The 27,387-nt window shown below is 40.6% G+C and overlaps 1 protein-coding gene across 1 annotated transcript; it reads right to left on the reverse strand.

Moving 5' to 3' along the window:
- On the reverse strand, positions 1 to 26,713 carry LOC124712226. The gene is made up of 4 exons (XM_047242520.1): positions 26,668 to 26,713; positions 13,490 to 13,576; positions 5,229 to 5,293; positions 1 to 300 (listed from the first exon to the last, which is right to left on the reverse strand). Exons 1-4 carry the CDS (start codon positions 26,711 to 26,713, stop codon positions 190 to 192), a joined length of 309 nt encoding a protein of 102 aa, XP_047098476.1. The 3' UTR covers positions 1 to 189.
- Positions 26,714 to 27,387: the final 674 nt, after the last annotated feature.

Consider the following 27,387-nt stretch of genomic DNA (forward strand, 5'->3'; position numbering starts at 1 on the left):
TTTCTGCTGGATTGATTTTATTTAATGCTGGTGCTATATATTCTTACACAGAAATCAGTGGTTTAAATTGGTGCATCTTTATTGTAAATACCACACAAAATCTGCGTTGACCGGGATGATATTGTCAGAGGCGTTGTTTGTAACGTGCATTATGCCATGCAAAGTGTTGTTCTGCAAAACTTTAGCATATTAACCAGATTTGATACGCGGTTCCTGCGCAGTTGTTGTTGACATTATTCTTGATGTTGTTGTCGATGGTGTTGCTGTATTTGTAGTTGTTCTGGTTGTGGTAGTTGTAGTCTGGAATATAGAAGAATAATTTTAATCATCCAGAAACGAATATTTACTTCGCACACAAACAGTAATTTGTATTTTGCCTGCAATAAATATGATTCAGTTTCCTCGGCTTCAGCAGTTTACTTAAATATGTAAAAACATCTATTCATTCTACACTGCAAAAATGTAGTTACATACTGGCAGTTTCAGAGGCTTGGTTTCTGAAATACAACTATCTGCATCGAGACAACATTATATGGCCGTAAGCGATTACGTTATGTTATCCTCTTGTAGTGGAGGGAGAATAAAATTTCAGTTAATATTTGTTCGCTGTATTCTCCTACAGACGTGGTCCACTAGGTAATCACGTAATTTTGCTATTCGCACAGAGTGAAAGGCTGACATTTTCCAAGAACTCATTTACTTTGTTGGTACATATAACAAAAGTTTTTTTGTGATAAGCAGAAGTGTATTGGAACGGGCCGTAAATAGAGCGAGCTGCCTATTGGTTAGCAGTGATCTACCGACATCCAACCACATGGGCATGGATGAAGTGAACGGTAGTTTCAACTGGCGATTGATTCTTCTTAATTTTTGCTGGACTACGGTACACAGTTTCAGTTTGTCAAGTAAAGGGATGTTCTGAATAAGGTTCGAGTTGTTTTACGTTAGTGACATAGAAGTTTCGATGATTTTGCCTCCACATTTCCTCACGACACTGGGACGATACGAGGAACCGGCTTGTATTGTCACAGTCACTGGTCTGCATTTGACGCTCGGCCAGCAGGCCTAAGTGGCAACTAGCAGGGCAAGGAATGTGAGGCGTTTAAGTTCCTGAACAACTGGCTGACGGATTTTTCCGAGTCCACAACGTGTTCGCTATCTGAAAGGGTAAAGACGACACAATAGCAGCAAAGATAGACGAAATGCAAGACGAAACACTTATATTTTAAACGGAAGCGTTACAGATCCTAAACGCATTATACAGATTACCATGTACACCAGGAAAAGCTTCAGGCTAGACTCTAGACTGGTTATTATAGAATTTAGTATTCAAAATGAAATATTTACTCTGCCGGAGATTGTCTGCTGGTATGGAATTGTAGGCAGAATAAAACTGTGTGCCAGACCGATACCGTTCTCGGAAAGTTTCACTTGCAGAGAAGTGCTCTACCTACTGACCTACCCAGGTGCGGCTAACAACTCGTTCTCACAGATTGACTTCTGCTAGTACCAGTCTCCTACCTTCCAAACTTCGCAGAAGTTCTCCTGCGAAACGTGCAGGGCTAGCGCTCGTGGAAGAAAGGGTATTCCGGAGATATGGCTTAGCCACAGCCTGGGGGATGTCTCCAGATTGCAAATTTCTCTCACCAGCGGTGTGTGCGCTGTTATGAAACTTTCTGGCAGATTAAAACTGATTGCCGGAGTGTAGGAGACCAGGTACTGCTGGAAGTAAAGCCGTGAGGACGGGTCGGGAGTCGTGTTCAGATAGTTCAGTTAGTAGAGCACTTAATCGTGAAAGACAGAGGTCCCTAGTTTAGGTCTCGGTCCGACTAACAGTTTTAATGTGCCAGGAAGTATAATCTCAGCGCTTGCTGCGATACTGAAGTGAAGATGTGAGGACGGGTCGTGAGACGTACCTGGGTAGTTCAGTCGGCAGGGCACTTGTCAGCAAACTGTATAATTCCCGAGTTTTAGTTTCGGTCCGCCACACACTTTCAATCTGACAGGGAGTTTAAAATGGAGTATTGTTATTCATTGAATCAGATTATAAAATTATTGACAAGTAACCTACTAGGGCATTATGATCACATGATACGTCAGTAAACACCACAAGAAGCTACATTTAAAATCAGGCATATCTGTAAAGTGTAAGTCGATATTCAAATTTAGCGGTTCACACTTCAACGTAACTCGAAGGGAGCATGAGCTCCTAGATCCTTACCGAATAATGCTAGAGGAAGAGTAACCACATTCTCTTTTTTTATTTCGTAAGTGTATATAATGCTCCAAAACCTTTTTACCTTGGAAAACCGGATGTTGGCATACATTCGTGACTTTGTTAATAACTTAGTAACTACGTTGATATTTTAACGATTTCTTGTAAAATGGCCACAATAACTTTATCTGTTTCTTAGCGTTATATGTCTATGTATAACTGGCATTAATTTGAATGGTTGCCATTATGTAAGCAACTACTTTAGACTAAGTAGTGTGATGTGACAAAGAGCTTGTAAGGGAGAATGAAAGAGTGAGTCTTTTGTTTGTTATCTTTTTTTGGCGGGCCCTTTGCGGTGTTTTTGCCGTGAGACTGTACATCCAAGGAGTCACAGGCGAGCTAAATACTTCACCATTTTAGTGGACTATGAATTATTTCGTGAGCACGATTTAAGGAATTACTGGACGTAGGTTATTTAACTTGGCTTTCTGTGATTTACTTTGCGTAACCATATGAACATTTTGTTTATGGGATTGAGGGCAGCTGTGAAATCATTTTATCAACTGCAGTTAACACCTGTATTCATGTCTTACAGATTTTTGCATGTTTTTCACACTGTCTGTCCACAAGATTTGAGTTGAAGTTGCGATTTACAGTCGGGAACTGCGTATTCGGATTTGAAATGTTTATGTTGTCTTCTCTTGAATTACTGTTCTCTTAATGCATTTTGCTGACACATATTTTTGTATACAATATTCTGCTCTCACTACATGCTGTTAAAATACATAATTATATAATATTTAATTATTTTGCATTTGAATATGTAATCACTGTGAGGCCACCATTATGGTATGTGAGATTAACGAACATTTATTTGGTTTCTAATATAACCTTATAGTTTCTTCAACAAGAATAATCCTATTGGACTCATCCAGTCATTTTTTCTCCTCATTTCTACTTCTCGTTAACTTGCTTATTTGTGTACTCTCACCAGGAGCAGCCTGCCGCCAAAGGCCTCCATTCAGCTTATGGACACTAAATGGTAAGATGTATACCTCGGTGGTGAGATGTATTTTCCCAGGATCTCGAGTCCAGTGAGGTACAATTGCTACCACACGCTAGTATTCCTCGTTGGTTATTTCTGCACAATGACAATGGACATGACAAATGACAGGATTCTCGTAATGCCAACGGTTGATGGGAATCTGTTCATTTCCATCCGGTGGAAAGAATATCAACGATTCTTTAAAGTAAATTTTTAATTTATAATGCTTTTATGTTAAGTATTTCCAACAAATTTCAGTTAGCCCTCGCAATAAAGGTCAACAAACTGCCCGCTTGACCTTCACAGAATGATCTCCGTACTTGATTGAGTACAATACTAACTCAAACGACAAAGCCTCATACATCTCAGTAGCATGAAAAGAATTTGCACACTTCAGTACCTATCTTTTGATAGTATTAGACTGTTATGATTTTTAGATAACCCTCTGTGCAACACATACGATCTCCAAAGTAGGTCAAATATCTTTATATGTTCGTTAATTTTTAATAGAAGTAATTATTTTTAATTATCGTGCCGAAGTCTGTCAGTAGTTACGGTTTAACTAACGTTAGAGATCCCGCAGATTATTCCATATATCATCCAACAGATCTTGAAATGGCTAAAGAACAGTGAATGCAGCCACATGTGCTCTAAATCAGTCCCTGTCAACTGGTGCTTTAAATTTGGAATTATTTTAATGGTGCTACATTGCTCGTTTGGCGTCCGCGAAAATAATTTTGATACGTTATACATAAGTTAAGTGTTATTAGTTTCTAATAATTTTTCACGATGGGTCATTTTTATTGAAGGTACCAAAAGGATGTTAATTATTGAGAATGAACTTTTGAACAACGTATATTTGACGTACACGTTCTCTCTAAAATTTTCTCTGCTTGGATTTGAATAGTATTTGGATAAAGTTTTTATTTTCCAATGGAATAAACATTCAAGGACGTGTAATTTTCTATTTCCAAGATAGGAAATTCGTATTAAACGGACACAAGTTATACATTAATAACAAAATGAAATTACGTTGCTAAACACAAATAATAACTCCAACAAAATCAAGTATTTTCTTTTTCATCTATTTTTCTCTACTTGCGTTAACTGTACAATATAGGAGTGCTGCCTATGCTCCTCTCCTAGCATCTAATATAATACTGAATTGTCTACAAGTAACAGCAGAAATCGTGCTCAACGCTCCGATGCCTTAAAACAGACCCATTTCAGAGGAAAATAGATGAAAGGTAAAAACGGAGATTGCTCGGTAATGTATGACAAGCAAAATTCACTCGAAGGTACTACAATTTAATTCTTCTTAAGTGCGGAGTGTCTAGCTTAAATTAATATAAATTCTGTAAGGTTTGGGATTGATATTTTATCGTTCACTGCGAACAGAGATGCTCAAATCCCATACAGCTACTTCAAACCCAGTACAAGCTTTGATATCACTGAGTGCCCAAATGTTGAACATCGCATCTTTTAAGCCACGTATCTAGGTGAAAACAACTACTTCACATTCAGTACGAGCTTATGTAGCAATGCGGCTCTAAATTTTATGTGAATAGGATCTAAACCATATTATACATATGTGGCGAGTCAGGTGAGCTATTAACTAATACTGATGTCCATAACGTGAACGATCATAAAAAAACTAAATCAAAAAGAAAGAGGGAGGAAATCCCAGTAATCAGCAAAAAAGTTACTTTGTGGTATGGCGAAATATAAAGTGTTAAAGTTTGGAACGTTCATCATTTTGAGAAACGCGGTGGTATCTTTTATAAATGTTGTACACAGTAAATCAAATTGAGTTTAAAAATTTAGATACAAAGCCTTCAATACATTACCAGAATACACATATTATTGCTTCTATGTTTTCATATAAGTTTAGAAGCATAAACGGCGAATATCTTAGTAAATAAGACACTAGGTGAGTCGAGAAATATGAGTTTTACTTATAATTCGTACCTGTGTTCTTTGGTTTAGGCACTGGATATTGCAACCATCGATGAAAAACTCGCTATAAAGGGAAGCTGTAAAATGAAAAAAAAACTTTGTTATTCACTTTAGTAAGCCACTTAATTGGTCTGTAATACTAGAGACAATACTATGTACAACTTCATAATAAAACATGACGTCATCTAAGCCGTTTCTGGTATCGAAAGCCCGATTCATACTCAGAATTGAATACATAAGACAACATCTGTAGCTTCTGGCATATTTTTAAAATCGTAGTCATTCAACTCCATATCTGAGAATTTCACATCGACAAAAGTACAACGAGAATTAACTGAAACACAGAAACAGTGTTCCTCTTTCAGCTTCTTGATACATTGCGCTACAGCGAGTTCAGAGTTTATAGATGAAAAAAATGGAAGTACGTTCTGCCGGTTAAATTATTCCTCCTGAATTTTTGACAGTTTGTCATTGGCTATCGTTTTAATAAGCTGTTTCCTGTTTTGCACGACGGAATCAATGGAGCGAGACATGAAATCAACATACACATTCTTAGATGAGGTAAGAGTCCTTTCGATGAACGCCTGGGCCATTTCGCGAAATATTATGTCTTATTTGCATTGGGAATAAGCACTACAACAAGTATTATTACAGTTTAGAAGAATCAGAAAAATTATAAGGATTATTAGAGATGATAACGCCTGACTAGGAAGGTTTCGCAAAACTTGAAGATAAAACCTGCAAGTTACTTCTGTACTCATGTGCTGGTGATGCAAATATAAAGCCGTTCCATCTCAAATGGTGACTTCACCTTCTAGATGTGAACCCTGCCTGTCGAGTCTCTGATGGCCGAGTATAGCTGGTGGAACCGCAACACCTGGTGCAGAGGAAATAATGTAGCACTCCGCAACTCGAGGGAGCTTAGATTGGCATCCCTGTCACTAGCATTATTTATTATCGTTTGGCCTTCCATACACAGATATGTCAAGTCCCACACAGTTCAAATAGGTATAGCCATGTGAGTTAACGAGCATTGCGCTCTCATTTAAAAATATGGCCGAAGAGTGAGCCTTCAGGAATTGTGAAATGAACTCTGAACTGTGTGCCATAAAGAGCGCAGATTCGACCGGGATGGGGAAATTCACAAGTGTCTATTGTGCTGAATGAGGCCTAGGCGCTGTAGATGTGTGAGTGAGACACAATAGGGAAATCCCGTAGAAGCCGCTTGTGGCCACGGAGACGTAGCAGTGTTAAATATGACGGACCTAAGATCGGCCGTAAAGGGAAACATTTATGAAAATTATTCAGTTATGTAGTAATTTAGGGAATGAAGCCACAGTAATTTTAATCTACCATCATCCACAAATTTTCATGGTGATCTCAGTAAAACTTGAATATTTATCATATCTATAATAGTTTAGGATTTACTGTTAAAGTGAAATTAACAAATTGTGCAACAAAGACCTGAATGATCAAATATGAACGCTTTGATCGACCTTAACGATCGACGTTTCCTACAGAAGCGCTTCATGAAAATGACAAATTTGTAAATATCAACACTGTAACTGTATTTGCTTAAAAGATATGGTAAATTTAAATTATAAGTATTTTCAGTTAAGCATCAGGTCATCATTTCCGCTACAATTCTTACCCTCTACAGTCCCCTCCAATATCATGGAAGTTCTTCCTTGATGTCGTGTAACTGCATAAAGAAGAGACTGATATCTGAATGAACAGAAGAGGTGGTTAATGTGTAACAATGTAATTACTGATATATGATGGGGCGGTCATAATTGTAAAGACTACGCCTCATATAATTTTCTAGTAATGACTTTGAAACATAGCGTGTCACAGTCCGAGCACTGGAAGTTTACGACTTTCGACAATTACAGCATCACTTGAATGTAGAAGTGACTCGTAGAGCGTGTAATAATTTAAATCTGAAGGTACTGAACCATCTGAAGATGTAAATTTTTCTGCAATATGGTATTTCGTAGCAGTGCAAACTATGTGTTAAACTACATTATTGACCTGTGTCTCTATCGTCAGGAATAGGTCCCTGCCTCCAAGAAACCTACTGACATGTCCAGTATCATAAATATCTAACAATATTTAACAGTTACATCACATTTGGTTTCTTTGAAAAATTCTTCTAATTCTTCTGGAAATTTAATTTAACTAAGAGCCATTTTTCCGTGTACCGACCTTCAGTTTAGTGTTATTTTATTTGAAAGCAATTAATCTATTTTGTTTGAACCCTGGCACTAAACACGTTGAATATTGAATGAAAATTAATTTTTCTTCTGCTATAATTGTGTGTTGATTGCTTGGTGTGCAATATTTGAATGTTGTTTGTGGGGTTGGTATATCATAAAGCCATAATTCATTTAGTTGGTGGGAAACTTCCGTTTTTTATGTTGTGTTTAACATGTTGTTGTTGTTGTTGTTGTGGTATTCAGTCCAGAGACTGGTTTGATGCAGCTCTCCTTGCTACTCTATCCTGTGCAAGCTTCTACATCTCCCAGTAGCTACTGCAGCCTACATCCTTCAGAATCTACTTAGTGTATTCATCTCTTGGTCTCCTTCTATGATTTTTACCCTCCACACTGCCCTCCAATGCTAAATTTGTGGTCCCTTGATGCCTCAGGACATGTCCTACCAACCGATCCCTTCTTCTAGTCAAGTTGTGCCACAAGCTTCTCCTCTCCTCAATTCTATTCAATACCTCCTCATTAGTTACGTGATCTACCCACCTAATCTTCAACATTCTTCTGTAGCACCACATTTCAAAAGCTTCTATTCTCTTCTTGTCCAAACAATTTATTGCCCATGCTTCACTTCCATACATGGCTACACTCCATACAAATGCTCAGTCCGGAACGGCGCGACTGCTACGGTCGCAGGTTCGAATCCTGCCTCGGGCATGGATGTTTGTGATGTTCTTAGGTTAGTTAGGTTTAAGTTGTTCTAAGTTCTAGGGGACTGATGACCACTGATGTTAAGTCCCATAGTGCTCAGAGCCATTTGAACCATTTGAACCATTCCATACAAATACTTTCAGGAACGACTTCCTGACACTTAAATCTAAACTCAATGTTAACAAATGTCTCTTCTTCAGAAACGCTTTCCTTGCCATTGCCAGTCTACATTTTATATCCTCCCTACTGCGACCGTCGTCAGTTATTTTGCTCCCCAAATAGCAAAACTCCTTTACTACTTTAAGTATCTTATTTCCTAATCTAATTCCCTCAGCATCACCCGCCTTAATTCGACTACATTTCACTATCCTTGTTTTGCTTTTGTTGATGTTCATCTTATACCCTCCTTTCAAGACACCGTCCATTCCGTTCAACTGCTCTTCCAAGTCCTTTGCTGTCTGTGACAGAATTATAATGTCTTCGGCGAACCTCAAAGTTTTTATTTCTTCTCCATGGATTTTATTACCTACTCCGAAATTTTCTTTTGTTTCCTTTACTGCTTGCTCAATATACAGATTGAATAACATCGGTGATAGGCTACAATCATGTCTCACTCCCTTCGTAACCACTGCTTCCCTTTCATACCCCTCAACTCTTATAACTGCCATCTGCTTGCTGTACAAATTGTAAGTAGCCTTTCGCTCCCTGTATTTTACCCCCGCTACTTTCAGAATTTGAAAGAGAGTATTCCAATCAACATTGTCAAAAGCTTTCTCTAAGTCTACAAATGCTAGAAACGTAGGCTTCCCTTTCCTTAATCTACCTTCTAAGATAAGTGGTAGGGTCAGTATTGCTTCACGTGTTCCAACATTTCTACGGAATCCAAACTGATCATCCGCGACGTCGGCTTCTATCAGTTTTTCCATTCGTCTGTAAAGATTTCGTGTTAGTTTTTTGCAGCTGTGACTTACTAAACTGATAGTTCTGTAATTTTCACACCTGTCAACACCTGATTTCTATGGGATTGGAATTATAATTTTCTTCTTGAAGTCTGAGGGTATTTTGCCTGTCTCATACATCTTGCTTACCAGATGGTAGATTTTTGTCAGGACTGGTTCTCCCAAGGCTGTCAGTAGTTCTAATGGAATGTTGTCTACTCCCAGGGCCCTGTTTCCACTCAGGTCTTTCAGTGCTCTGTCAAACTCTTCACACAGTATCATATCTCCCATTTCATCTTCATCTACATCCTCTTTCATTTCCATAATATTGTCCTCAAGTACATCGCCCTTGTATGGACCCTCTATATACTCCTTCCACCTCTCTGCTTTCCATACTTTGCTGAGAACTGGGCTTCCATTAAAGCTCTTGATATTGATGCAAGTGGTTCTCCTTTCTCCAAAGGTCTCTTTAATTTTCCTGTATGCAGTATCTATCTTACCCCTAGTGAGATAAGCATCTACATCCTTACATTTGTCCTCTAGCCATCCCTGCTTAGCCATTTGGCACTTCCTGTCGATCTCATTTTTGAGACGCTTGTATTCCTTTTTGCCTGCTTCATTTACTGCATTTTTATATTTTCTCCTTTCATCAATTAAATTCAATATTCCTTCTGTTACCCAAGGGTTTCTACTAGCCCTCGTCTTTTTACCTATTTTATCCTCTGCTGCCTTCACTATTTCATCCCTCAAAGTTACCCAATCTTCTTCTACTGTATTTCTTTCCCCCAGTCCAGTCAGTTGTTCCCTTATGCTCTCCCTGAAACTCTGTACACTCTCTGGTTCTTACAGCTTATCCAGGTCCCATCTCCTTATATTCCCACCTTTTTGCAGTTTCTTCAGTTTTAATCTACACTTCATAACATGTGGATTGTGGTCAGAGTCCATATCTGCCCCTGTAAATGTCTTGCAATTTAAAACCTGGTTCCCAAATCTCTGTCTTACTATTATATAATCTATCTGATACCTTTTAATATCTCCAGGGTTCTTCCATGTATACAACCTTCTTTAACGATTCTTAAACCAAGTGTTAGCTATGATTAAGTTACGCTCTGCGCAAAATCCTACTAGGTGGCTTCCTCTTTCATTTCTTAGCCCCAATCCATATTCACCTACTATGTTTCCTTCTCTCCCTTTTCCTACGCTTGAATTCCAGTCACCCATGACTATTAAATTGTCGTCTCCCTTCACTACCTGAATAATTTCTTTTCTCTCATCATACAAATCAATTAATTTCTTCGCCATCTGCAGAGCTAGTTGGCATATAAACTTGTACTACTTTAGTAGGTGTGGGCTTCGTGTCTATCTTCGCCACAATAATGTGCTCACTATGCTGTTTGTAGTAGCTTACCCGTACTCCTATTTTTTTATTCATTATTGAACCTACTCCTGCATTACCCCTATTTGATTTTGTATTTATAACCCTGTATTCACCTGACCAAAAGTCTTGTTCCTCCTGCCACCGAACTTCACTAATTCCCACTATATCTAACTTTAACCTATCCATTTCCCTTTTAAAATTTTCTAACCCATTTGGCTGATAAGGGATCTGACATTCCACGCTCCGATCCGTAGAACGCCAGTTTTCTTTCTCCTGATAACAATGTCCTCTTGAGTAGTCTCTGCCTGGAGCGCCGAATGGGGGACTATTGTACCTGCGGAATATTTTACCCAAGAGGACGCCATCATCATTTAATCATACTGTAAAGCTGCATGCCCTCGGGAAAAATTACGGCTGTAGCTTCCCCTTGCTTTCAGCCGTTTGCAGTACCAGAAGAACAAGGCTATTTTGGTTAGTGTTACAAGGCCAGATCAATCAATCATCCAGACTGTTGCCCCTGAACTACTGAAAAGGCTGCTGCCTCTCTTCATGAACCACACGTTTGTCTGGTCTCTCAACAGATACGCCTTCGTTGTGGTTGCACCTGTGGTACGGCTATCTATATTGTTGAGGCACGCAAGCCTCCCCACCAACACCGAAGTCCGTGGTTCATGGAGGGAGGGTGTTTAACATATTTAAAAATAAATTTGTCTACGTAAAGGCTAGTGTGCAACGGCGTTTGTGTTGTAGATAGGCTGTATAGATTTTTTATTGGTAACGCCACGTAGCGCTCTGTATGAAAATCACTGGCTGTGCTGCATGCAGTCTGTGGCTGGTTTGCATTGTTGTTGGCAATTGTAGCGTTGGGCAGTTGGCTGTTAACAGCACGTAGTGTTGCGCAGTTGGAGGTGAGCCGAAGCAGTGGTGGATGTGGGGAGAGAAATAGTGGAGTTTTGAAATTTGTAAGACTGGATGTCATGATCTGCTATATATATTATGACTATTAAGGAGAATATATTATTTGTTGTCTATCAAAATCTTTCATTTGCTAACTATGCCTATCAGTAGTTAGTGCCTTCAGTAGTTTGAATCTTTTATTTAGCTGGCAGTTGTGGCGCTCGCTGTATTGCAGTTTCTTGAGTAACGAAGAATTTTGTGGGGTAAGTGATTTGTGAAAGGTATAGTTTAACGTTAGTCAGGGCCATTCTTTTGTTGGGATTATTAAAAGTCGCATTGCGTTGTGCTAAAAATATTGTGTCTCAGTTTAAGCACAGTCGTATACAGTTTTTCTAAGGGGACGTTTCAGTGTGCTGTCGTGTTCAAGGTCATTTCATCGTGACGGTAATCACTGAACATTTCATGCATTAAGAATGTTCCTTCCAAATATTTGAACTGTGTTTCGAACATACTAAATTGAGTAACCACATTGAATATTTAGGCAGTATGATACAAAATTACTTAATCGAATTGTACACACTATCGTAGATTATGTATGTGACTGCTATAATCAAATGATTGTGTCGTGGTGTACTGGGGCTGTATTATTTCACATACACCATTGTTCATGTCAAGCATCTAGGTTATTTGGCCAAATATTAATAGTTATTTCCCTGTAAGACCTGTACCACATTTAACCCTTTTATCAATCAATAATATCATATCAAAAATATTCTATTTGAGAGAGCTGTCATTGCTATTCTCAGGAGGCATTTCTGTAGATTTTACCATTTGTGTTCGGCAGTTTTCGGGACGATGGCGTTGCTCCAGTAGTCCTTAGGTGCGCGCTCGCTCAGCCTAGTGATTTAGCTAGGTGTGGGAATGTTACAAAGTAACTTCATTGTCTCAGTAGGAGGCTTTAATGCTAGAACTCTTAATGAACTGTTAGCTAATGTAAGAGATGTAATGGAAGATATATCTTATATTCGTACCTTATCTCAGATAATAATTACTAATTCTTGTTCTCAGCATCAAATGATTCCTGATATGGACAGTAAGAGGTCAGACATAACGGAAAACACCAAAATAGTTCACAGACCCCAGAGCTGATAGAAAAGGTGACTTATACAATGATCACGGCTTAGCGAATTCAGAAAAAAAAAAAACATTTGCTATGGATGTGGTAGAAAGATAAACAAACGAATAGAGATTACAGGTAGGAAACATATTGTCTACAAGAAAAGTCTGTATGACATCTATATCAGAAGCAAATAATAGTAACAGCCATTTCAGTAGAACTAGTTAATGACTTTGAAGAGAAATGTAAGAATATGATGAACATAAACGAAATCGTGGAAAGTTTTGGGACCAAAAAAAAATAACTCTGTAAAATGATGGTATGAAAACGTTGAAAGTAAAGCAAAGAACAGAAATCTGTCAAATGAGGCTAAACGATTTATTAATAGAAGCTGCAACAGGAAAGCTGTGATACATACAATTCTCACACAACTCTAACATAAAAACACACGTATATGAGTATCGGAATGCAGCTTTCAAGATATTAAAAAAAAAAAATCTCACATTTCAGGTGAGAGGCACAGCAACAATCCACATAATATTAGAGGAACAATGCAGGAAGAAGTAGGATCAGATATAGAAGAAAATACTGCAGCGGATAAAATAGAGCAGGAAAAATCAGTACAACATCCAGAAAGGAAACGAAAAGAAAAGAACCAGGAGGCAGCAATCATATTAATGATGAATTAGTTGCATACCTACTAAACAAAAGTGGACTTTGGTGTATCACTTCACATTACTCTAGAGTTTTCTTTGTTGATATAGACTTTTAAAATAACATGCTAAATTTGATCTGAAGATTCCTAGATAGCAATTAAATAAGCGAATTAAACTAGAAAGTACAGAGGACTTCCACATTACCTCTGCTGTAGTACCTTTCGTGAGACACTGAAGACACATCTCTGTCATATCAAGTACCAAAATTAAAATTATTATTATTTTGTGAATCCTTATTTAACAGGTAAATAGCATCAATCGTACGCAAGAACATCAAGCAGTTATTGAATTGTGCATAATTATACATACCTGCAGTGAAAATACTGTCGGCGTTGCGAATCTGAGTTGCCAGGTTCAAACATTCTGTAGAACAGGACACCTGTGCGGTGCTGATGCCTAATAAAAGAGAAAAACATTGTAACTCTTCAGGCTTTCCCGGCGAGATCTTGACATGTGGAATAATCGGGTCTACTGCCGGATGTATGTGTCGCTTTGGCACAATATTTCGGCCCCGTAACTCGTTGCCTTCTTCAGGTGCTACCTGAGGCTGCTGTATTGGAAGATCGTGTCCAGTATTTATGCCCAAAGGGTGCTGGGTGCTCTCTGGGAATAAATACTGGGCAAGATCCTCCAATACGGCAGTCTCAGGTAGCACCTGAAGAAGGCAACGAGTTACGTGACCGAAATATTGTGCCAGAGCGACACAAACATCCGGCAATAGACCCGATTATTCCACACGTCAAGAAAAACGTTGTGAAAACATTGTGAAAAAGACTACATGGCACTTGCAGACTGTACAGTGTACAATGGGTACATGTGCAGGTATTTCTATTGATAACCGAGGATGGTGTACTGATAAACATTACTTCAATATTTATGTGATTTACAGAATAATAATTAGAGCTATTACAAGTTATGTATTTTTTGGTTGGCTAGTACCTCCAACAACATGTGCCAAGAGCAAACCATTATGCTTATGTTCCCCTGAGCAGCAGGTCATGTTTTAAAGTGTGGCTGTGTGGATATGAAACGGTCAGTCTACACTAACAGGCATAGTCCTCTCAGTGGTGCATATACGGCAGTATAGAAAACATAAGCTCATAAAGCTTGTGATATGTGTGGTAGAAGACCATTCGATGTAGAGAAATAAGAAAACCACCACATTCATCTATATGCATATCAATGCAACACATATAAAAACATATGCGCTTACACTCTGCATCGTCACTGGGAACATAATTTAATTTGTTACTGACACAAATTTATTTTGTTACTAACACAACCTCCCCCCACATCAACCATGGACTTTGTCGTTGGTGGGGAGGCTTGCATGCCTCAGCGATACAGATAGCTGTACCGGAGGTGCAACCACAATGGAGGGGTATCCTTTGAGAGGCCAGGCAACCATGTGGTCCCTGAAGAGGGGCAGCAGCCTTGACAGTAGTTGCAGGGGCAACAGTCTGGACGATTGACTGATCTGGCCTTGTAACACTAACCAAAACGGCCTTGCTGTGCTGGTACTGCGAACGGCTGGAAGCAAGAGGAAATTGCAGCCGTAATTTTTCCCCAGGGCATGCAGCTTTACTGTATGGTTAAATGATGATGAGGTAAAATAGTCCCCCATTCGGATCTCCAGGCGGGGACTACTCAAGAGGACATCATTATCAGGAGAAAGAAAACTGACGTTCTACGGAGCGGAGCGTGGAATGTCAGATCCCTTTATCGGGCAGGTAGGTTTGAAAATTTAAAAAGAGAAATGGATAGGTTAAAGTTAGATATAATGGGAGTTAATGAAGGTGGCAGGAGGAACAAGACTTTTGGTCAGGTGAATACAGCGTTATAAATAAAAATTCAAACAGGGGTAATGCAGGAGTAGTTTTCGTAATGAACAAAAAATAGGAGTGCGGGTACGCTACTACAAACAGCATAGTGAACGCCTTATTGTGGCCAACACAGACATGAAGCCCACGCCTACTACAGTAGTACAAGTTTATATGCCAACTAGCCCCACAGATGACGAAGAATTTGATGAAATGTATGATAAGATAAAAGAAATTATTCAAATAGTGAAGGGAGATGAAATGTTAATAGTCATGGGTGACTGGAATTCGATAGTAGGAACTGGGAGGGAAGGAAACGTAGTAGGTAAATATGGATATGGGGTAAGAAATGAAGGAGGAAGCCGCCTGGTAGAATTTTGTGCAGAGCATAACTTAATCATAGCTAACACTTGGTTCAAGAATCATGAAAGAAGGCTGTATACATGGAAGAAGCCTGGAGATACTGGAAGGTATCAGACAGATTGTATAATAGTAAGACAGAGATTTAAGAACCAGGTTTGAAATTGTAAGACATATCCATGGGCAGATGTTTACTCTGACCACAATCTACTGGTTATGAACTGTAGATTAAAACTGAAGAAACTGCAAAAATGTGGGAATTTAAGGAGATGGGACCTGCATAAACTGACTAAACCAGAGGTTGTACAGAATTTCAGGGAGAGTATAAGGAAACAATTGACAGGAATGGGAGAAAGAAATACAGTAGATGAAGAATAGGTAGCTTTGAGGGATGAAATAGTGAAGGCTGCAGAGGATCAAGTAGGTAAAAAGATGAGGGCTAGTAGAAACCCTTGGGTAACAGAAGAAATGTTGAATTTAATTGATGAAAGGAGAAAATACAAAAATGCTGTAAATGAAGCAGGCTAAAAGGAATACAAACCTCTCAGAAATGATATCGACAGGAAGTGTAAAATGGCTAAGCAGGAATGGCTAGAGGACAAATGTAAGGTTGTAGAGGCTTACCACACTAGGGGTAAGATAGATACTGCCTAAAGAAAAATTAAAGAGACCGTTGGGGAAAAGAGAACCACCTATATGAATATGAGCTCAGATGGAAACCCAGTTCTAAGCAAAGAACGGAATCAGGAAGGTGGAAGGAGAACATAGAGGGTGTATCCAAGGGCGATGTACTTGAAGACAATATTATGGAAAAGGAAGAGGATGTAGATGAAGATGAAATAGGAGATATGTTACTGTGTGAAGAGTTTGACAGAGCACTGATATACCTGAGTCGAAACAAGGCCCGTGGAGTACACCACATTCCATTAGAACTAATGACAGCCTTGGGAGATCGAGTCCAGACAAAACTTTACCATCTGGTGAGGCAGATGTATGAGACAGGCGAAATACCCTCAGACTTCAAGAGGAATATAGTAATTCCAATCCCAATCAGGTGTTGACAGATTTGAAAACTACCGAACTATCAGTTTAATAAGTCACATCTGCAAAACAGTAACACGAATTCCCTACAGACGAATGGAAAAACTGGTAGAAGCCGACCTCGGGGAGTATCAGTTTGGATTCCCCAGAAATATTGGAACACGTGAGGCAATTCTGACCCTACGACTTTCCTTAGAAGACAGATTAAGGAAAGGCAAACATACGTTTCTAGCATTAGTAAACTTAGAAAAAGCTTTTGACAATGTTGACTGGAATACTCTCTTTCAAATTCTGAAGGCGGCATGGGTAAAATACAGGGAGCGAAGGCTATTTACAATTTGTACGGAATCCAGACGGCAGTTATAAGTGTCTAGGGACATGAAAGGGAAGTAGTGGTTGGGAAGGGAGTGAGACAGGGTTGTAGCCTCTCCCCGATGTTATTCAATCTGTATATTGAACAAGCAGTAAAGGAAACAAAAGAAAAATTCTGAGCAGGTATTAAAATCCAAATAGAAGAAATAAAAATTTTGAGGTTCGCCGATGACTTTGTAGTTCTGTCAGAGACAGCAAAGGACTTGGATGAGCAGTTGAACGGAATGGACAGTATCTTGAAAGGAGGATATAAGATGAACATCAACAAAACAAAACGAGGGTAATGGAATGTAGTCGAATTAAGTCGGGTGATGCTGAGGGAATTAGATTAGGAAATGAGACACCTAAGTAGTAAAGGTGTTTTGCTATTTTGGGAGAAAAATAACGGATGATGATCGAAGTTGAGAGACTGGCAATGGCAAGGAAAGCGTTTCTGAAGAAGAGAAATTTGTTAACATCCAGTATAGATTTGAGTGTCAGGAAGTCGTTCCTGAAAGTATTTGTATGGAGTGTGGCCATGTATGGAAGTGAAACGTGGACGGTAAATGGTTTGGACCAGAAGAGAATAGAAGCTTTGGAAATGTGGTGCTGCCGAAGAATGCTGAAGATTAAATGGGTAGATCACATAACTACTGAGGAATTATTGAATTGAATTGGAGAGAAGAGAAATTTGAGGCCCAACTTAACTAGAAGAAGGGATCGATTGGTAGGACATGTTCTGAGGCATCAAGGTATCATCATTTTAGTATTGGAGGGCAGTGTGGAGGGTAAAACGGGTAGAGGGAGACCAAGAGGTGAATACACTGAGCAGATTCAGAAGTATGCAGGTTGCAATAGGTACTTGAAGATGAAGAAACTTGCACAGGATTGAGTAGCATGGAGAGCTGCATCAAACCAGTCTCAGGGCTGAAGACCACAACAACAACACAAACTCAACACAAAGTATGCAAAAAGCCCAATTGAACGTAAGAAGATTTGTCTCCTAAATGGCTTCTTTTTGGACCCACATTCACTCGAACGTACTGTTTGCATTACCTCCATCATACTGGGTTAAAGTAACAGAACCAGTTGATGAAATTTAGTTGTTAAGTTTGCTACGAAGAACAACTACATGGACAGCAAAAATAGTGCACTGGATAGTAAAAATAACAAGCAATAATTTGATGCATCAAATAATATGTGAAAAAGAAAAACAGATCTTGCAATGTGGCTGTTACGGAAATCTTACGAGTAGTCTGCATTAGTGTATTGCCAGTTTGACTTACTGTAGTGAGACATCTACTTCAAATGGGAGAACTGCTCAGGAACTGATGGTCGCTCAGTGAGCAGTCGATAGATGCACGTTGACAGTTACTAGGAAAGACCGGAAAACAATCAATTCTAACAATGAACAGGTGGGAGAGCAACACGTAGTCACGACTGTAATAAAAACGAAATGACAGTGACGTGTAGCCAGAGGAATGTATGTTAGGCGGACAAAGAGAGTTCCTTACTGAGAAACCAGAGAATAAGAAGACGACACCCTTCCGGAAGGTGTGATGGCATTGTTTGGCCGTTAAAAGAGTCTCCATTGAGTACTGAGTGAAAGAGGTAGGGAGAGCTTAAATACACCCCTGTGATGGTTAAGTGTACCAGCTGGGCTAGACTCCAATATACATTTCAAAAACCTACGACATAAAGTGTAAGCATCCGCACAATTGCATTGAGATGTTATATGCACCAAGGCCATTTGTTGAAATCTGGGGTTTTGGACTAATAGAAACCAAAGCGACTGAATCGTTGACCAAGGTTATAAAAGTCTGTCCCAACGTACCGGAAGTTGATAGAGCAGAATAACGAGCTGTAGTTTGTGTACTATGACCTAACTATCTGGAGACAATGGGTGGGGTTGACAGAAAACATGTCGTTCGCAACTCACACGTTTACTTAAAGAAAAATTTTTGCGTGACATTGTAGCGAACTACAAAATTTGCCAGGGAAGGGGATATAATTTCACTACGGTTTACGACATGCCTAGCAGGTACGAGATTGTAAATGTTTTGGTGCGAATGGAGAGCCAGAAATCTACTGTAGTACATCTCTGTTAAAAACGCCCTGAGACCTTTTGTTTTATGCGTGTATGTAAAGATTTCTGGCTCTCAATTTACAGAAGTAGAAAATGTAGAGCTATCCGTGTGAAAAACATTGTGTGCCCAGATGAATACCTGCCACTTTTAACGTTAGTCCTTGACTCTTATTTATAAGCATTCCGATAATATCTCAGTCCAATATACACTACGTGATCAAAAGTAGGCCTATACGCACACCCTTAAAAACATATGTTTTTCTTTTTAGTTGTATTGTGTTGTCACCAACGGCCAGGTACTCCATATCAGGGACCTCAGTAGTCATTACACATCGTGAGAGACCAGAATGGGGTGCTCCTCGGAACTCGCGGCCTGCGGACGTGGTCGGGTGATTGGGTGTCACTTGCGTCATACGTCTGTACGTGAGATTTCCACATTCCTAAACATCCCTAGGTCCACTGTTTCCGATGTGATAGTGAAGTGGAAACGTGAGGGGACACGTACAGCACAAAAGCGTACAGGCCGACCTCGTCTGTTGACTGACAGTGACTGCCGACAGTTGAAGAAGGCCGTAATGTGTAATAGGCAAACGTCTATCCAGACCATCTCACAGGAATTTCAAACTGCCTCATGATTCACTGCATGTTCTATAACAGTTCGGCTGGAGGTGAGAACATTGGGATTTCATGGTCGAGCTGATGCTCATAAGCCACACATCACGCCGGTCAGTGCCAAACGACACCTCGCTTGATGCAAGAAGCGTAACCGGCCGAAGTGGCCGAGCGGTTCTAGGCGCTGCAGTCTGGAACCGCGAGACCGCTACGGTCGCAGGTTCGAATCCTGACTTGGGCATGAATGTTTTTTATGTCCGTAGGTTAGTTAGGTTTATCTAGTTCTAGTTTCTAGGGGCTAATGACCTCAGAAGTTGAGTCCCATGGTGCTCAGAGCCATTTTGCAAGAAGCGTAAACATTGTACGATTGAAGAGTAGAAAAACGTTGTGTGAAGTGACGAACCACGGTACGCAATGTGGCAATCCTATGGCAGGGTGTGGGTATGGTGATTGCCCGGTGAACCTCATCTGCCAGCGCGTGTAATGCCGTCAGTAAAATTCGGAGGCGGTGATGTTGTGGTGTGGTCGTGTTTTTCATAGAGTGTGCTCGCACCCCTTTTTGTTTTGGGTGGCATTATCACAACACAGGCCTACACTGATGTTTCAAACACCTTATTGTGTCCCACTGTTGATGAGCAATTCTGGGGATGCAACTGCATCTTTCAAAAATATTTCAAATGGCTCTGTGCACTATGGGACTTAACATCTATGGTCATCAATCCCCTAGAACTTAGAACTACTTAAACCTAACTAACCTAAGGAAATCACGCAACACCCTGTCATCACGAGACAGAGAAAATCACTGACCCCACCGGGAATCGAACCCGGGAACCCGAGCTCGGGAAGCGAGAACGCTACCGCACGACCACGAGCTGCGGACTTGTGTCTTTCAACACGACGGAGTACCTGTTCACAATGTCGCGGAGTAGTTACACCACAATAACATCCCTGTAATGAGCTGGCCTGCACTGAGTTCTCACCCGAATCCTACGGAACTCCTCTGGGATATTTTGGAACGCCGACTTCATGTCAGGACTCACCGACTGACATTGATACGTCTTCTCAGTGCAGCACTCCGTGAAGACTTGGCTACCAGTCCCCAAGAAAACTTCCAGCACGTTATTGAAAGTATGCCTGCGAGAGTGCAATCTGTCATCGAGGCTAAGGATGGGCGAACACCATACTGAATCCCCGCAATACCGATGGAAGGCGCCACGATCTTGTAAGTCATTTTCTGCCAGGTGTCCGGATACCTTTGATCACATAGTGTACTTCCGAAATTTTCTGTATGCTACGAAATATTAGCATGTTACATGTTATGGAATTTTGATTTTATCCTACAGGAATACTTCTGCTATGCTAGATTTATGTACGTGCCGACTTCATTTGTCAAAACAGTTAAAAACTGATGTCTACTTAATGCACTCAAGCGGTAGTGATTTTTTTCGCGATACCCGTGCCACGTGAACAGTACTCACGTTGACCATCCCACGGAAACAGTGATTATTTCGGAATAGAGTGTAAACTAAAAAAAAAATCTATACAGCCCCCGAATCGGCCATGAAGACCTAAAGGAACCGACCGGCCGCCGTGTCATCCTCAGCCTACAGGCTTCACTGAATGCGGATACGGAGGAGCATGTGGTCAGCATACCGCTGTCCCGGCCGTATCCCAGTTTCCAAGACCGGAGCCGCTACTTCTCAATCAAGTAGCTCCTCAGTTTGCCTCACAAGGGCTGAATGCCTGAGTGCACCCCGCTTGCCAACAGCGCTCGCCGACCATCCAAGTGCTAGCCCAGCCCGATAGCGCCCAACTTCGGTGATCTGACGGGAACCTGTATTACCACTGCGGCAAGGCCGTCGGCGGAATAGAGGGTAGGCTGTGTGTTAATTCATTGCATAGACTATCCCCATTTGAAAATTCACCCAAACCAGTCCAGCTGCTTCAACGTGAAAGAGTACCAATGTCCTATCTTAACGACGAAGGGTAGTAAGCAACTTCTAGTTTGGTGCAGCGTAAATTTTATTATATTTGTACATGCAATACCGTCGTCTGCACTCACGCGTCTGCCTGTTACCGGCGAATACCCGTGCGTATCATAATCAAATCCAGCTTCACCACGCCCTACTTACAACGTATGAAGGCACGGCATCTTTGTGTCATAAAGCATTTAAATGACACCGTCGTCGCGAGTCTCCAAGTGTCTCAGAAGCTGTATTGTACGCCTGACGCCCAGCGTTTAAAATGCAACGGGCTTGTATGAAAATACGAATTTAAGACTTTGAGGACTGTATAAGCATTATATTCATTTCGTTGAGTCGTACTATGTAGTACTTGTGAACTAGTAAAAGCGTTTTCACAAGCACTACACCCTGCGGACGTTCGAGTCGTCCCTCGGGCATGGGTGTGTGTGTTTGTCGTTAGGATAATTTAGGTTAAGTAGTGAGTAAGATTAGGGACTGATGACCTTAGCAGTTAAGTCCCATAAGATATCACGCACATTTGAACATATGATCAAACACTACACAATTAAAATATCAAAGAGTAAATAGCTTTGTCTAAGAGTAATTATGCCCGCCCGGTTGGTCGTGAGGTCTAACGCACGGCTTTCCGTGCGGGAAGGAGCGCCTGGTCCCCGGCACGAATCCGCCCGGTGGATTTGTGTCGAGGTCCGGTGAACCGGCCAGTCTGTGGATGGTTTTTAGCCGGTTTTCCATCTGTCTCGGCGAATGCGGTCTGGATCCCCTTATTCCGCCTCAGTTAAAATATGTCGGCGATTGCTGCGCAAACAGGTTCTGCACGTACGCGGACACCACCATTACTCCACCACGCAAACATAGGTGTTACACTCGTCTGGAGTGAGACGTTCTCTGGGGAGTCCACCGGGGGCCGAACAGCACAATAACACTGGGCTCGGTGTGGGGCGGCGGAGGGGTGAAGTGGACTGCGGTAGTCATCGTGGGGTTGTGGACCACTGCGGCAGCTGCGGGGACAGAGCCTCTGCGTTGCTTCTAGGTCCCCCGTTAACATACAATACAATACAATAAAATACAAGAGAAATTATTGTCCCACTTTTCGTGTTATATTCTTAAAAACAATAATCATCTTGTACTACACACTTCTGAAGGTAGCCTGTGTGTTAATTGAGGATATAAGCTGATTCCAAGTTTCTTCCACGTTTAGGGGCGAAGGACTAAGAAATGTAATCACACATAAACTTTCGCATTTGTTCCATTGTTCTACATATGCGATTTAGAAGGAAGTAGAAGGATTTAGAAGTATATTCTCTTGAAGCGTATTCCACTAGGGAAAAGGAGATACCGCCTACACGGTAATTAAAGAGAATTGTGGAGAAAAGAGTAGCAGCTCTATGACAGTCAAGAGCTCAGATCTCAACCCAGTGCCAAGCAAAAATGGGATCTGAAAGATCTGAGGAGTATATAGAGGCTGCAATTAGGAAATATGAATTTGAAGGCTGTTTCATAGAAACGGAAGAGGATGTCGATGAAGATTAGATGGAACCACTGTGAAAAAATTTGGCGGAGCACTGAAAGAACTACTTTGAAGCGAGGTCCCTTGAGTGGACGACATTCCGTGAGAACTACTGATAGCCTTTGGAGAGCCAGCCATGAGAAAACTATTCCATCTGGTGTGCAAGATGTATGAAACAAGAGGAATACCCTCAACTTTAAGAAGAATTCAGTAATTGCAATTCCACTCGTGTGAAAATTACCGCACTATCAGCTTAATAGGTCACTGTTGTTAAATATTAAGAGAATTCCTTACAGAAGAATGAAAAAACTGGTAGAAGCTGACCTCAAGGAAGATCAGCTTGGATTTCGCGGAGATACAGGAACACGGGGTGTAGTATTGACGCTACGACTTATTTTAGAAGATACGTTAGAGAAAAGCAAACCTGTGTTTATAGCATTTGTAGACTTAGAGAAAGCTTTTGACATTTTTGACTGGAATACTCTCTTTGAAATTCTGAAGATAGCTGAGATAAAATACAGGCAATGAAAGACTATTTATAACTTGTATTAAACCACATGGCAGTTTTCAAAGTCAAGTGCATGAAAGGGAATCAGAGGTCTGAATGAATCGAGACAGGATTACAGCGTAACCCCAGCGTTATTCAATCTGTACATTGACAAGAGGAAAAGGATAGCAAAGAAGAAACTGGAGTAGGAGTAAAAGTTCATTGTAATTCTGGCAGGGACAGCAAAATATTTGGAAGAGCACTTAGACAGAAAGGACAGTGTCTTGAAAGGGGGGTAAGAGACTACAACGTCAACAAAAAACAAGACTATGATAACGGAATGTAGTCGAAGTAAATCCGGCGATTCTGGGGGAATTACATTAGGAAACGAGATACTCAAAGTAGTAGTTAGGCATTTCTATTTGGGGAGCAAAGTAGCTCATGATGGCGAAGTAGTGAGAATACAGAAAATGGCAACGAAAGCAGTCGGAAGAAGAGGAATTTGTTTACATCGATTATAAAATTAAGCGATAGGCAGTCATTTCTGACGGTATCTGTCTGGAGTGTAGCCATACGTGTATGAATGTGAAACATGGACGACAATCAGTTCACATAAGAAGAGCGTAGAAGCTCTTGCAATGTGGACCTATAGGAGAATGGTGTAGATTAGATAGGTAGATCACGTAACTAATCATAGGGTAGTGATTATAATTTGGGAGACAAGAAATTTATGGAGCTACATGATAAAAGAAGCGAACGGTTTATAGTTCTTAGACATCAAGGAGTCACCAGTTTAGTACTGGAGGGACGTTTGAGGGGTAAAAGTTGTAGAGGGAGGCCAAGAGATGATTACATTAAGCAGATTCAGAAGGATATAAGTTGCAGTAATTAATCAGAGATGAAGAGACTTGCACTGGATAGAGTAGCATGGAGAGCTGCATCAAACCAGTCTTTGGAGTGAAGACCGCAGCAACAACAACACATGCGATAAAGACTGCATACCTGTATGAGTGAGATTTTCCGATTATGCTTCAAGCCACTACTAAAGCATGCAATGAAAATTTATTGGAGACGTACATTAGTTTGATTGGAAAATCAACAAAAATGAAGGGAAACTTGTTGAAATTGATACTTTTTGAGAGAATTTGTCTTTGCTGTAAGATAACATCAACAAGCAACAAGATTCCGTTGGCTGTCGAAATCAATTTTTAGCTTGCTGCCCTCATTCATTATCAATATCCAAGAAAGGAAACAACTAATGAGAATGAAGATTGATAAATTTGATCATTATCTACACGATATTTCTTTTATTTGTTTAACTGCCATATAGCTTCATAAAATGTAAAATGTTTTCAAGTACCACGATAGATAATTGACATTCTCTGTCCAACATATCGCTGGTGCCAGTAGCTATTCCTGCTTCTGCTGCTGATCACGGTTTTAACGAGATTAAACGTCTCAGAACGAAACCCGATCTGCTGCGCCTAAATTAAATTCTGTGTACAAATATGAGAAAGTTTTCTAAACGTTTGCGTATCGTATATCTGAGGAGGACGTGGGTGCCAGTCCGGTATTGACCTCGTGAGGTGTGGGATGTGAGAAACCACCAAAAAAGCGCAGTCAAGTCGGTCGTCACACCGGCCCTTGTCGATAATCCGCCGTACAGATTCGAAAGGGGGCCCTCTTTCTAACCCCGGAAGGGAGCACATTAATACTCATGGCTACCCGGGTGGGTATGTTTCCGTATACAAATCATCTTGTTTAGCAGTTAATCTAGAAATTAACTCCCACATCAGCTGTCTAGAAGTTCACCTGCATTTTTGATAACTGACCACAAGAGAAAAGTATTTTTAGGTTATCTGAAAAACAAATGTGAGTAGTAGCTCATTTCAAAATAGTTGGAATAAAACTTCCCAACAAATACACATGCCGATGTGCAACTTCGTATTTTCGTGATATATTTAGCGATCTTTATTTTGGGTCTGCAGCGGCACAAACTTAAACACTCACGTGTAAACTAATGGATGCCTGTGGTGTAGATTTAGCGGGTCGGCGCACTCAGAAGACGGCAGGAAAATGTATGGCCACTATATTCATTGATGTGCTGTGGCCGTACTCCCAAAATCAAATGGATAATCTAGTGTATTATTTGGGGCGTCTCATAGTGTAATCCGTAATTAGCGTAACTGCTATAGGATTGTAAGACAGTGCAAAATACTGTTTACCGTCTTCCACGAGGTAACTGCCTATTGGGAAGTATTTGTCCTGTTTGCAGCAAAAGGAAATCGCATAAAATGGAAAAGTGTTATACTGGACAAAAAGATCGTTTGCCATCAAACAACGTACGTATGTACGCAAGTGAGAAATTACGCTCTTACGTATGAGAAACCAGTTTTCATACAGTGAAGAAAAACTTGAAACGAAAGAGAAATAAGGTGGACGAGTATACTACATACTACTTCATTTAGCCTGTAAGGAAAATAAATTATTAAATAAAATTGGCTTTCGGGACATACCCGTGCAACCATCTCAATAGCAGAAGATACGGCAATGTGTTTCAGCAACTTAGAACTTTCATAAGGACCAAGCCGTACCCTAGTACGAGGTTGCATAGGCTTAGACTAGTCCTCCCACGCAATACATGCGATCTTTTTGTCGCAAATGACGGTAGGATTATAGGGATAACGCAGTACTCAGTAGCTGTGCGGATAAAATCTCCTACCCCGGTGGGAATCGAACACGGACCCCTTCATCAAACAATTTTGTAGGTTTTGTAAGTATTTCTATTAGACTTAAAAAACAGTTTTCAAGCGACAGGGTTACACTTCATACTTTCACCCCTTATTGGCACTGACCGAAAACATGATCTGTTCTCCATATATTCACTGCAGCAAGCTGCGTGAGACATTTGCATGTTTACTGCTCAACTTCGAGTCACACTTTTTAATTTTAATGCTTCTTGAAGCAGTTTATAAATCGTTAACACAAAAATAATGCATACCTGGGGGCACCGACGTTTGGCTGCTGTAAGAAGTAATGATTCGCATGGGGCTGGTGGTCAATTTAGATGGCAACAGACCTATAGAGACCTACATCTACGATAACGAAAGTATTCAGAATTATTGCTTTTTAAAAACAAGACACAAATGTCTTTTAATGACAGACGAAGACCAAAAATTATGTTTCTCTTGACAGAACCGTAATTAAGCAATGGTGCGAAAAAGAAACAGTTACTTACCTACGCAAGCAGCGACTACGAGAACGGTAAACAGTGTTTTCTGCATCGCGGAAAGTATAGTGGCGTCCGGAACAGTGCTCTTTAAATACTTTTCACCGTCCATTGTTTTACAGAGGTGACCGTGATAGTTATTATCTGTCAAAAAAAAATGTCGTGAGTAAACCTTATGCGTGCGTATCACCTAATTAGCGACCTGATATTCTATTAACTTCCTGATAAGGCAGGGGAATGCACCAACGGGAAGTGCATTATCTATTCATTTATGTCAATAAAACCGGTAAGACCAGTGTCTCTGCCCTGGCCAACTGAGACAGTTGACCGAGCGAGATGGCGCAGTGGTTAGCACACTGGACTCGCATTCGGGAGGACGACGGTTCAATCCCGTCTCCAGCCATCCTGATTTAGATTTTCCGTGATTTCCCTAAATCGTTGCAGGCAAATGCCGGGATGGTTCCTTTGAAAGGGCACGGCTGATTTCCTTACTCATCCTTCCCTAATTCGAGCTTGTGCTCCGTCTCTAATGGCCTCGTTGTCGACGGGACGTTAAAAAACACTAACCTAACCTGATACAGTTGATTTGTTGGAAACGCGGAACTTCCGTTGTCCAGGCCGAGAGAACAGTAAGACTAGTCACTAGTCACTATGTTCGCATTTGCCACATCTAGATCGACGGTGAATGACGTATGTGACAATCATCTGCAATGTTGTCGAGACGCTGAA

The sequence above is a fragment of the Schistocerca piceifrons genome, chromosome 8 (genome assembly GCF_021461385.2).
Source record: "Schistocerca piceifrons isolate TAMUIC-IGC-003096 chromosome 8, iqSchPice1.1, whole genome shotgun sequence".
Classification (NCBI taxonomy): Eukaryota; Metazoa; Arthropoda; class Insecta; order Orthoptera; family Acrididae; genus Schistocerca; species Schistocerca piceifrons.